The sequence below is a fragment of the Aotus nancymaae genome, unplaced genomic scaffold, assembly GCF_030222135.1.
Source record: "Aotus nancymaae isolate 86718 unplaced genomic scaffold, 86718_ANA_hifiasm-v0.15.2.pri h1tg000057l, whole genome shotgun sequence".
NCBI classification, from domain to species: domain Eukaryota; kingdom Metazoa; phylum Chordata; class Mammalia; order Primates; family Aotidae; genus Aotus; species Aotus nancymaae.
In genome coordinates this window covers 14,263,340-14,276,825 of record NW_026988471.1, presented here as the reverse complement: position 1 = coordinate 14,276,825, position 13,486 = coordinate 14,263,340, and the positions used below count along the sequence as shown (strand labels likewise).

Here is a 13,486-nt window from a genome sequence, read left to right as displayed (position 1 = left end):
TCTCTGCAGCTGGGAAGAAAAGTGCACACCAGATGAGGCATAAGAGCAGCAGGCCATGGCAGCACACACCAGAGTGCCGAGCAGGTGAAGATGGGCTGGCTGGCCTGTGAGCAGCATCCCTGCATCAGACAGCTGCACAGGTGGCTGTGCACATGATGGAGGCTCAGGGTGCTGCCCTGCGTGCTTCAGATAGAAAGAAGGTTTAGTTAAATGTCAGCCATAGATGCACTGAGAGCTGAGGCATGGCATCCCCTTTCCCTAAATCCGTTGCCGGGAATACTGTTTATATGCAGCTGGTTCCCAAATCACTTTCTAATTCTAGTTAGATTTAGCTTATACACTTCATTTTCCCTTCAAGCTTTAGCCATATAGGAGTTATCATATTCTCTACCTTTTATATGAATTTGTCTCCCTGTATTTTGCTGGCCTTGTTATTACTGGTTTGGTACCTGAGTATTTAACCTAGACATTAACTCCTTGAAGAAGACTTCAGTGACACCTGCCCACTCCTGTGTATTCCCGTAGCACCCTAGGCTTATTTGTGTCACACCGTTTTACAGTTCTTTTTATGATTGTCTGTCCTAATAGACTGTACTCCCTTAGGGAAGGGCCATATCCTCTTAGTAAATGACTTGTTACATAATGGGTGCACAGAAAGTATTTATTGAATGAATGAAAGATGGCCTTGTAGCTTACTATGGAATGGTTCATATTGAAACCCAGGTCTTTTAACTTGAGACACATATTTGTGGTTTTGAGAACAGGACTCAGTGTATGCATAGCAGTAGGGAAAAAATTAAATATAGTAAGATTGACTTTTACTCAAATTCACCTGCCAGAATCTAAGAAGATTTCTTTAATTGTTTTTTATCAGCACTCCCAGATTGTTCCTTAATAGGATCAAGAGAATGTCAGGATAAGTTTGGTAATATAGACTCGACATTGACAAGTCTCCTGTGCAGCTCAGAACAATGGCTTACACATTAGAAATGCTGACAGCTTACTATAATTAGCTGTGTGTTTCTGAGAACCAAAGGTAGATTCTTGTGTTTTTTTCCCTAATTTGCTTATATTAAATATGTAGCATGTCTTCCCAGGAATTGGGATTGAGCGAGTTAATACTGTTCAAGTATTATGCTCCCTGTTAAGTAATTCCAGAATCATGACTCAGCTCTGTAACTTCATTAACACCCAGACCAACTTTAATATAAATAAATGTGGCCAGTTAATCATTTATTCTCCTTTCCTGTCAGCTGTTGGATTCTAGGTTGTGTTCTAGTTGAATGATTTTCTTGTTATTAGAGAAGCTGCTAAGAATCATAGAATAATATCCCGTTGAGCCCCAAATTAGAAGACTAAAAATTGGTTGGATGCCTTTTTTTATGAAACTTGCACTATTTATGATTTTAGAAACAGGGTGGAGTCTTATCCCTAACTTATCCCTTGAGATAATACTTTTCTCCTCAGCTGTCTAGCCATTTATAGTGAGGTTATTCAACTGCAGTGTTGTTATTGAGAACACTTACTGTAGTCCACAGCAAATTTATCCAGAGGCAATGGTGATGAAAATCACTTCCAGAGTGAGTTACCGTGAGTGATCAGATGGTTGGGGGATAAATCTAATGGAGGTTTATAGCAGTTGAAAGAGCAAGAATATATTATTTTTTAAGTGTGAGGAGGTTTTAAGGTTGAAGAAGAACAGAGCAAGAGTTCAAAAAGCTGTTTTTAGGCATAGTTCTGTGTCCTATCTTTGTGGTCTGCTAAGTGGGTAAAGTACTACTTTTCCAATTGACTTTTCAGGGCTGTTGTGAGCCTTATTAAATTAGTTTACCGGGCCAGATAGTGCCTTGCAGACATGGTCTTCTTCCTTTTTTTTTTTTTAACTTACTTGCTCATCTTTGTATGATGTTTGTAAAGTATCTTCTTTTCCATGTCTTTCACAGGCTGATCCCAAAGAACTAATCAAGATGGTTACGAGGCATGTGACTCGACATGGGCGGGAAGCCTGGCCTGAAGATCTTGTTTCACTGACCAAGCAGTTACACTACTACAATGAGCGTCTCCTGGATTTCACTCAGGCGCAGGTCCTTCAGGGCCTTCGGAAGGGTGTGGACGTGCAGCGGTTTACTGCAGATGACCAGTATAAAAGGGAAACTATCCTTGGTCTGGCAGAGTAAGCGATACCCTGTCTACTAAGAGAATGGATTTTAATTGCAAAAGAACAAGTTCAGTTACCAGGACTATTAATTTCAGTCCTTTGAAGACTTATATTCATGGTTGCTATGAATAGGGCTTTCCCCAACTTCTAGTCTTATGTGGGGTGTGTGCCTTTTTCAAACCAATCAGTAGATACAAACAGCATTTCCAGCTAAAAAAGTGTCCCACAATATTTAAATCATTAGTTAAAATAATGATTTTTGGCTGGGTGTACTGGCTCACACCTGTGATTCTAACACTTTGGGAGGCCGAGGGGGCCCAAGATCCCAAGATCCCTTGAGGCCAGGAGTTTGAGACAAGCCTGGCCAACATGGCAAAACCCCATCTCTACTAAAAATACAAAAATTAGCCAGGCATGGTGACATATACCTGTGCTCCCAGCTACTTGGGATGCTGAGGCACGAGAATCACCTGAACTCGGAAGTGGAGACCAGTGAGCCAAGATCACGCCACTGTACTTCACTCCAGCTTGGGCGACAGAGCGAGACTCTGTCTCAAAAATATAAAATAATGATTTTTTAAGCTTATTTTTTAAGTTACTTTTTTAAAAAAAATTCCCTGTAGTTTTGATAGCCCACTTCTAAGATTATGACCATGTTAGAAGTAACAGTATGTGGTCAGGGACAAAAAGTAGGAACTCAGGGTGGAAATTTAAAAATAAGACTGTCTTTTGTGTCTGTTTAGAAAGCTCACTTTTCAAAGTACATGGCAGTTTAATTTCTTCAGTATGATAAAAACTAGATACAGTTGACTTGTTCAGGGTGCGTTTATCTGTCCTGGCCTTCTAGAGAAAGAGAAGCCAACTGTTTTTCCTTTAGTCCCTTACCCCTGTCAAGAGAAGAGCAGGTCCTGTTGTGAGGTGGCAGCTCAGTTCAAGGCCCTGTTGGAGAATTTGCTCTCTCAATGTGGAATTCCCTTTGGTTTTAATTCTGGTGTTTGCTTTTTGTTTCAGTTGTTCAGGTCAAATGAGAAGTATTTACACGTCAGATATTGGGAAAGTGTGTCCACCCACAGCAGTTATTAAGTAGAGATGTTTTGTTTTTAAGACCTCAGTTTATTGAGTGCTTAACATGGGCAAGACACTGTGCAAAGTGCTCTATAAACTTTGTATAAATGTCTTTTAATCCTCAGAGATAACCCTGTGAGGTAAAATGTTGTTATCCCTTGTTTATAGTTGAGAAAAATGAAGCATAGGAATATTAAGTAATTGCCCAAGTTTCTATAGATGGTGAGAATCACAGCTGTGATTTTAACCTGGATGCATCGCAAAGCCTCACGTCATCACCATACCACCATATGCCTTCCCCTACAACCCACTGCATTCTCAAGGAAGCAGTGGCATGTGATTTAGCCTTTAGGCTTCCAGCCTTTGAAGCTAAGGTTAAATTGTGCCTACATTTAATGGTTATTTTTCTTTTCTGACAAATTACTTTAAAATAGCAAAGGTAATCTTGATTGTGGTAGTGGAGTATGTTATTTTTAATCATTATCATTTAAATCCTTGAGAAGGTGGCAAACTCATCTTGATTCTCTGTAATAATTTTATATTAGCCTGGAGTTCTTTCTTATTAGAGGACCCGCAAAATTCTCTTTCGAATAAGGCATGGCAAAGAGAGATCAAAAGAAAAATAGCAGGAACAACCTATAGCTGGTCTCAATTAGAAGAGAAATATGGTATTTTCTTTTCTCTTCTCCTCTGTCCTTCTGGAGGTTCATAATTTCATAAAGTCATTTAGTGTCCAATTTGATTGTGACCCAAGAGTCCAACCTTCTCACTTTTGAGAAAAGGAATCAAAACTAGAGAGCTTTAAAGAGTTGCTCAAGGTCACACAGCCAGGAGTTGAGCTTGGGTTTCTTAAGTCCAAGTTCAATGTGCTTTTCCTGTGGACATTTGGTAATCCTTGGTGCCATATTCACAGTTTCTTAGAAGATGATTATCATGCAGAATAAAAACTTAGAAGGCAAGGCATGCCTTATATCATCAGTTACATTTTGCTAGAGTTTTTGGCCTTTATTTTCTTTGTTAAGCATGCAACTAGCATATGCTATTTGAAGTATATCCTAGAGGACAAATATATGCTTTTGATCAATATATAATAGAATCTTCTGTACAATCTGTTATGTATAAAAATATGCAGCAGTGTTTGAATGGCTTCTTTAAGATGTCTCAGAATTTCCACCAGCTTGCTGCTTTCCTCTGTACTGTGGAGCGGATGTCTGTGTCTTGCACAAAGAATTCTTGAAGGACTCACATCCTTCCATTTTGCAGCATCACCTTCACTCGTCCGCGTGTGACCATTCTTCCTTGTCTTTCTCATTGCATGTCCATGTTCATGGCATTAGTTTTCTGTAAGTGCACTGTACCTGTCCTTTACTATCATTATGTCTTAGGGAATACATTCTCAGGGGTCAAGCAGGGTATCTGTGAAGAGGGTATAGCATAGTTTGGGTCCTTCCCACCTTTATCAAGAGTTAAAGATACCAGTCCTTATTGAAAATGTCATGTGCCAGGCAGTGTGCCATACCCCCATAATAGAAAGGATGAATTAGCAGTGGCCCCCTGTTCTCATGAAATTCTCATTCCATGATGTGGAGGTAGGTACTCAAATAAATACTTCAGGAAACCATTTCTAGTCCGGGTGTGGTGGCTGTCGTCTATAATCCCAGAATTTTGGGAGGCCAAAGTGAGAGGAATGCTTGAGGCTAGGAGTTCAAGACCAGCCCTGGCAGCACAGCAAGACCTTGTCTCTATTAAAAAAAAAAAAAAGCTAGATGTGGTGGTGTGCTCCTGTAGTCCCAGCTACTCTGGAGGCTGAGGTGGCTGGATTGCTTGAGCCTAGGAGGTGAGTCTGGGAGGTCGAGGCTGCAATGAACCTTGATTGTGGCACTGCACTCCTGCCTGGAAGACAGAGAAAGACCCTGTCTCAAAAAAAAAGAAAAAAAGAATTCCTAATTGACAGTGACCTAATTCATGGGTTGACAAACTTAATCCAGCCTTGGTCTCTTTTATAGCCCATGAACAAAGATTGATTTTAGCATTTTTTTAAGGTTTTATAGAAACCCAGAAACAAAAGCCATAAAAAGAAGACTATGCCAGAGAGACTGGCAGTAAAGCCTGAAGTACTTACTAGATTACCTTTCCCAGAAAATGTTTGCCATCCCCTGGCTATGCAAGCGTAGAAATGCCATGATTTCCTTAGCTTGGGGAAATACAGATTTCTTTTCTGCCTCTCTGCTTTCACCCACCCCCTTCTTCCAACCAGAAAGTCCATCCTATGTTTCTCTACTGGAAAATAGGAGTCCTGTAGTAGTCTTTCCAAAATGGTCTTAATGTCGGTGCCTGGGACCATTTTCTTGGAATTATTTCTATGCCTAGAGATTCTCAAATCTGGCAATGTCATTTCCTGGTTTAAACCTTTCACGGACTGTTCATGGCCTGGAGAATGAGACGCAGGTCTCTTATCAGGCCTGGGGACCCCATACAGTCCTCACTTTGGCCCCCCCCGCCCCCCGCCTTTTTCTCTCATCTCTCAGAACCATTCTCTCAGAAGGCTCTTCTCCCTCCCGCCCTCTGCTGGGTGCGTGTGTATCCTCCTACTTGCAGCTCACATTGGTCACTTTCCCTCTCTGTTTTCATGGAGTTTCATAATCTTCTCTGTTAGTGCTACCGTCGCTGTGTTTAGTTGCTGATTCACATCTCCGGTCTTCTACGAGGCTGTGAATTCCTCAAGAAAGAAGGCTGTTTGTTTATAAATCCTAAGCAGCTAGTACAATACCTGGCACAGTGTAGAAAACATAGAAGTTTGTTAAATGACTAATTGCTCTTTCTCAAATCTCTACCGCTAGAGCAGGGATGCACTCTTTTGACTGTAGGCTCTGGAGTCTAGTTCATTTTTTTTCTGGACTGGACGGTTCTTGGCTGTGGGAGCTGCCTATGCAGGATGCTCGGGATGCCTACGTTGGGTGCTTAGAATGCCTATGCAGGCCTGCCCACGTGCAGTGCTTGCATTATCTACGTGGGGTGCTCAGAATGTCTATGCAGGGTTACCTACATGGGTGCTCAGGATGTCTCTGCGGGGATACCCACATGACGATGCCTGGGATGCCTATGTGGGGTGCTCGGAAGCCTATGTGGGGATGTATGAGAGGTGCTCAGGATGCCTCTGCGGGACTGCCTACAGGTGGTCCGGGGGATGCCCACTGGGGGATGCCCATGCAGGGCTGCCCAAGGATGCCTATGTGGGACTGCCTACGCAGGATACTCAGCAGCACCCCTGGCCTCTACCCATGAGATGCCAGTAGTCCATCTGCCCTTGCCCCACTTTTCATGTTCAAAATGTTTCCAGAAATTGTCAAATGTCTCCTGGGGAACAAAATCACTCACAGTTGAGAACCACTGGTCTAGACAAGTCCTTAGTAAACTATAATGCACCACAGTGAAAAGAGCATTACAACTGCCTGGATGCACTTTTCCTGGATCCCTGTGAACTCTCTTATTAAGGACCATACTTCGTGCACCCCTCTCACTGGAGAGCAGTCCTAATGAGCATTTTCGTTGCTGATTGAAGTCATGTGTTTCTCCTCTCTCCCTTCCTGGGCCTGACGGATGTTTCTGAAGAACCCTAGAGGAAAGCGTCTACAGCATTGCTCATTCTCTGGCACAGCGTTACAATGTCTCCCGCTGGGAAGTTTTTATGACCCATTTGGAGTTCCTTTTTGCCGACAGTGGGTAAGCACACAGTTCATATGTACGTTTATTTCCATGTTTTTCTTTAGAGTCTGTTTTTGAAGAATGTTGAAGTTGTAAAGTACAATTTTAGTTTTCATTTCATGTACCTTAGACTAGTGTCTTGGTGAGTTCTTTCCTTAGACATCTTTGATACACCTTTACCGTTCATTCATGTATTCATTCAAAGGTTTTTACTGAAATTTTTGTGTGTGCTAAGCAAAGTATTAGTCATTGGGTTACAATGATGAGCAAAAGCAGGCATCCTAACTGTCTTGGAACTTACAGCCTACAGTGGGAGACAGGTGATAATTGAATAATGACACAAGCAAATGTGAAATTAAAACTCTGATAAGTACTATGTAATAGCGCTCTGTTAGAGGGTTTGGCAGAGTTAGCAAAGGCTTTTCACGGGAGGTGACACTTAAGCAGGACTTAAATATTGGGTTGGAATTAACTACACAAGTAGAAGGGAACCATTTTCTAGGTAGACAATACAGTAAGTGCAAAGGCCCTTTGATTAGGAACAGATGGACAGTGTTGGTGAGGTTCATGGATTCTGGTGGAGCATGACATGAGATGAGACTGGGACAAGGCATAGGAACCAGGCTGTACAGCAAGATCGCGGAGGCCCTCGCAAGGGCTTTTGACTTCTTCCTAAGAATAATAAATGAAGCCTATGGTAATAGAAGGCTAATTAAGGATTCTGGTGAACAAGAACATAGTATGACCAGATTTGCATTTTGATAAGAGCACTTTGGCTACTGTGTTGAAATATTTTAGCAAAGTTAGGGTGGACATGTGTAGACCAATTAGGGAGCTGTTATGGTAACAGATGGCATGCCAGGTGACCATTGCTTGGAGTAGGGATTTGAAGTACAGAAAAGGAGGCCAGAGTGGGTTTTAGAGATATTTAAAGGTGAAATAGATAGTACTTAATATATTGGTTGATAAGGATAAACAAGATGTGAAGGTGAGTAAAAGGAGGAGGTGTCAAAAGCATCCCTAGGTTCTTGCTTGTTCACTTGCTAGATGGTGGCATCACTCGGTAAGATAGGAAGCACCCAGTGAGGTAAGGAATGTTGAAGGGAGTGTGAGGAAAAGGCAAGGGAGGCCGGCATAGTGGTTTATGCCTATAATCCCAACACTTTGGGAGGCCATGATGGGTAGATCACTTGAGGTCAGGAGTTTGAGACCAGCCTGACCAACATGGAGGAATCCTGTCTCTACTAAAAATACAAAAATTAGCTGAGCATGATGGCAGGAATCTGTAATCCCAGGTACTCGGGAGGCTGAGCTAGGAGAATTGCTAGAACCCGGGAGGTGGAGGTTGCAGTGAGCAGATACCGTGCCTTTGCGCTCCAACCTGGGCAACAGACTGAGACTCTGTCTCAGAAAAAAAAAAAGAAATAAGAAAAGGGAATGAGGAAGTTATACATACTGAAACAGCCAAGAGAAAAGGCCAAGTTGGCAATTGGATCTTACAGATCTGGGGGTCAAATGGAGCTAGAAATACTAACTTTGGAGTCATAAGCACATCGATGATAAAGAAGCTATGTTGTGGATGTACTTGGAGAAGGAAAGAGAATGAGGAAAGGAGAAACTTGACAGAATCCTTGAAGTCTTCCACATTTAATGCTAGAAGAAAAGCTGCTAACAAAAGAGAAAGAGAGCAGGAGGAGAGGTAAGAGGGAAAACAGGAATCTTATTTTAGGGAAGCCATGGGAAGAAAGAGTTTAAAAAAGGGGAGTGAGTATTGAGTGGGATCAAATCCTGCTGAATGGTCAAGAAATGCCATTTTTAGCACCTTTAATTTTTATTAATCACTTAGAAATTTTAACATTTTATTTTTAGGTATTATTAAATTGCTACATGGGTAGTAGTGTTATCTATGATAAATATTGCATGGACTTCATCATTTTTGAGGCACAGTAATATGTTCAAATAAATAGTTCTTAATGATATGCATCTAAAAATATCCTGGCATTTTATTAAATATCTTTTTACTTTCATTGAATGTTACATGAAAGGATGTTGTATCTGTACAAACAGGATGCTTCCTCGGTCTTTGAACACGTTATAAATTATCAGGCAATGGAGAGATGTGCAGGACTGTTCCTGGCATATCATTATACCTGATAGCACTGTGATTATGCAGATACACAGCAATTACAAAAGCAGGAAATCATTACCTCCTGGCATCATTACTTGTGAGTGGCAAAGCACTTAATACTGATTTAGTAAGTGATCTTTGGTGCTCCCTGTTCTCTACTTAAAAGGCAGCAGTTTGCCTTACTATTTAATCTAACTTGGTAATAAAGTTATTAGAAATCGGCCTTGTTAATACTATAGAAATTGCCCAACATTTATTTATTGAGTGAGTGCCACTGGGAAGTTACAAGAGAGATAATTTTTTTTTTTAGGGTTTTGTTTTACTATTCCTTTAAAAAGTAATTTTTTCCCTCGTAAAGTTCATTTTCCCTTAATTGTGCATTCCCCTTCATCCTGGTTGATTTTGGAGGTGTCACCTGCATCAGCACATTTGCAGCTAAGTGTACACAGAGAGGGTTGGGTGAGATAGCGTTATATAGCAGGTGAATCATGAGGCTTAAAATCAGAATAGCTAGATCGAACAAATCCTATTGGGGTCACTTCTAGGTGTGTGTTCGTGGACAAGATAGTTCACTTCTCTGAAGCTCATTTTCCTCAACTTTAAGCAAGGAACAATACAAATTAAATTATAACCTGTAGTACCTGACACATGATCAGTGCTTCGTTAATGGAAGTTTTTCCTGGAATTTCACTCTTGTCAGAGATAATTCTCATAAACATATATGTTTTTGAGTTGTTGGACTCTTTTTTTTTTTTTCCATTTCTTTCTTTTTGTTGTTGTTGTTTTAACTTCTTGCTAGTTTTAAATAGCAGTGATGGCTTTGGGTGGACATGAATGCCTGGAGTCACTTCCAACTAGCAGACACTGGCTCTCTCAGCCTCTTGGTTCTACTGGGACATGTTGAGCCCCCAAACTGAAGGCTGATTTGTCACCAGACTTAGCCATCTTCATCTCTGGGCTATTCCAGACATGTTGGTGGATTTCTATAGTTAATAGTAACTACCAGAGTACCTGTGGCCTACTGGTGATAGCATAGGTTTTGTAGTCAGATCAAGTTTCAAGATCCAAATCTACTGCCCATCGCCACCAACCATGTAGCCTTGAGTATGTTTCTTAATCCTCTAAAGTCACTGTTTTCTCAATTACAGGGATCATTATTCTCAACTTAGTGAAGATTAGAGAAAATCAAGTGTATGACCTAGTGGCTCTTTTAGATTTGTATTAGTCTGTTCTCACACTGCTATGAAGAAATGAGACTGGATAATTTACAATGAAAAGAGGTTTAATTGACTCAGTTTCACATGGCTGGGCAGGCCTCAGGAAACTTACAATCGTGGTGGAGGACAAAGGGGAAGAACAGTGCCTTCTTCACAGGGCGGCAGGAAGGAGAAGTGCCAAGCAAAGGCAGAAAAGCACCTTATCAGATCTTATGAGAACTCATTCACTATCATGAGAACAGCATGGGGGTAACCACCTCCATGATTCAGTTACCTGCCACCGGATTCCTCCCACAACATATGGGGATTGTGGGAACTACAATTCAAGATGAGATTTGGGTGGGGACACACCAAACCATATCAAGACTATGATGATTATTTGTGTTATTCTTGTTAATTCTGCTGATTTGATTAGTACCTTTCAGTTTTGGACATGGGATCACTTTGAAGTACAGAGGATGCTTCTAGCTGATATAATAGTACTACATTTATTCATCAAATGTTACTACTGTGTATCTTTGTATTCCAAGCAGTGTTAAGTGCTGAACAAGACAGACATATCCTTGTCCTAATGGAGCTTATATTCTAATAGGAAACCCTCCCCCATTACCCTGACCCCCACAACAGCTGCCGAAAAGCAAGTTGCATGTTGTAGTAAGTATCATAAAGGAAATGTATACATAGTAGATGGGGAAGGCCTGTCTTGGGATATGAAGAGGAAAGAACTGACTATTGAAGAGGAATGGAGGACAAGGCATTTCAGGCCATGAGAAAAGAAAGGCAGGACAGTTCTCGGTGTTTTTGAGTAACTAAAGGAAGACCATTGTGGCTGGGACAGAGTAAGCAAAGGAGAACTAAATGGATGACAGAACATGTCTTTATATTGCCAGATTTGGTAACATCGTCCATCTTTCTCTTCTTGAGACAGCAGATTTGAAGGCCAAGCATCTTATGCTTTGGTTTCACTCTAATATCTACTTTTTGGTCACTCAAGTGGTCATACAAGTGATTTATCTTGGTTGCCAGAGATCATGATACCACCTTCTTCAATGTTGGTTAGTTTAGTATTGTCTCCTTCAGACCCATGGGGAGGGTCTCAGGTCATTTGGACTCTGAATGTGCTGTGCTATTTTCCAGAGCTGATTTCATATTCTCTAGTAGGATTATTTTGGTCCCAGATGCAAGAATGAGTAAGAACAAGGTCTTCCTGTGGAGAGATGAGTAAACTATAATGCATCTACCTTACCTTTTTCTGAATTGAAACAGAAGATAGAATTTGTGCCTGAAGGTTACTGTTGTTCACATAGGTTTGTGTCCAGGTTGTTACACGGTAAAGAATTCTAAATTCTGGCCCTCTCTTCCATCTCTTCTTTTCTTGAAGAACCCTGGCTCAGTTGAGTTGATGTGAGAGTGGTTAATATAGAGAGAAGGGAGGATCTAACCCTGTATTAGTTATTAATCGCCTATAATTTAAGGTAACTTAGCTTATTAAAAGTATGTCATGACATTGAAAATCAAAACAAAAATACAAGACCAGTGAAAATATTTGTTAGAGTAGGAATGTTGAATGTTCATATTCAGGTCATAGGTCTTACACAGTTGTTAAAATTGAGCCCTAAATTTGGTTTTGCTCTTTCCTTTGGTCTAGGGAAAAGATTACTTGATTAGGACTGTGATCTGCATTGTGCCTAAGAAGAAATCTAGAAATCCTAAAAAACAAAAAAACTAATTACTGCCATTGTGAAATTGAAAGGAATTCCTTCCGTATGTCTGTAACCTTCAACCTTCATTTTCATATTGTGATCCTTAACACCGTTTTTCCCCAAATAGCCAAAAATGCCTAATAGTGGCACAAAACATAAACGGGAAAGTGCATTTTGGTATGTTTATAGCCAGTGGAAAGTGCTCAGGCTTTAAATCATGGAAAGCTGGTTCAAGCTCTGGCTCTGTGACCTTCTTGTAGAATATTATTGATGGACAAGTTGTTTATCTCTTTATGCCTAAGTTTTCTCCTCTGCAAAATGACTATTTCTAGCCCATTTTGCAGAACTACTGTGAGATTGAAGAGATTTGTTCAGAATACCTGCTATGTAGAAGGTGTTAAAAAAATTAGTAGCTATTATTGTTAATTCTGGAAACAGGCTAGATTTACCAAATCCACTGAGTGGCCCTGTTAGCCTAACATTGCACATCTGATTTTTGAACAATTATTTTTCAAGTCAGGATGGGTATCAATGATAAGATATATGCTTTGTGAGAATTAAATCAGATGACATAGTGCTTAGCACTATTAAGTGCTCAATAAATGGTATTACTATTTCTATGCTATGGTGTTCCTTAAAACTTTTTGTTAGCAAGGTAGTAATATGAAGTATATAAATAAGTCAGAATTAGTATTCTATGAGAAATTAAAAGGCTTCAGGGATACCAGATTGTCCTTATAGAAGAGATAAAGGCTATTCATATGGCCTTCAACATTACCACTCTGTTCCTATCATAAAACATTCCATAAAGGAACTCCTGAATATCAGCATGATGAGAAATAGACTCTAAGATACTCTTTATTGATTCTCTCATCTACTCCCTGGGTGTTCTTGGAAAGTTAGTTAAATTCATTCTTTTTTTTTTCATTTAACCATTTTTAAGTGTTAAGTATATTCACATTGTTGTGAAAAGATCTCAAGAAGCTTTTCATCTTGCAAATTTCAATCTCTATACCCATTAAACAACAACTGCTATTTTTTTTTTGTACTTCAGGCTCTGGGGTACATGTGCAGATCATGCAGGATTGTTGCATTGTGGTTTGCTGCCTCCATCCCCCCATCACCTATATCTGGTATTTCTCCCCATGTTATCCTTCCCAACCTCCCTACCCCACCTCCCCTCACCCCGCTGTCCCTCCCCTAGAGTTTGCAGACACTTGACCAAAAGGTTGGCAAAAAACTAAAAAATGCTGTGATTATCTCCACCACATGTTCCTTGAGTAATCACATATTCAGCTGTCAGGCAGCATTGTAGATCAAGTCTGCTACATCAAGATCATCCTGAGGCATTTATGTGCTAAGGTCTTGGATTGATTTCCTCAGGCGGGAGCAGTTGTGATTTGGAGAGTAGATTGTCTTGTTGCTCAGTAGTCACCAGTAGTGATGGTCATTCATGTGGATTCGTAGATATTCATACTTTTAAACCTAGTCGTTGGGGAAAATGCTTACA

At 40.5% G+C, this 13,486-nt stretch overlaps 1 protein-coding gene across 2 annotated transcripts in view; it reads left to right on the top strand.

Moving 5' to 3' along the window:
- NBAS (NBAS subunit of NRZ tethering complex) overlaps positions 1 to 13,486 on the top strand; it is a 372,519-nt gene that overhangs the window by 258,162 nt on the left and 100,871 nt on the right. For both annotated transcript variants that reach the window (XM_064363868.1, XM_064363867.1), the window contains 2 exons: positions 1,944 to 2,173; positions 6,836 to 6,946. In XM_064363868.1, coding sequence (XP_064219938.1) covers positions 1,944 to 2,173; positions 6,836 to 6,946 — 341 coding nt within the window. The remainder of the gene's footprint in view (positions 1 to 1,943; positions 2,174 to 6,835; positions 6,947 to 13,486) is intronic.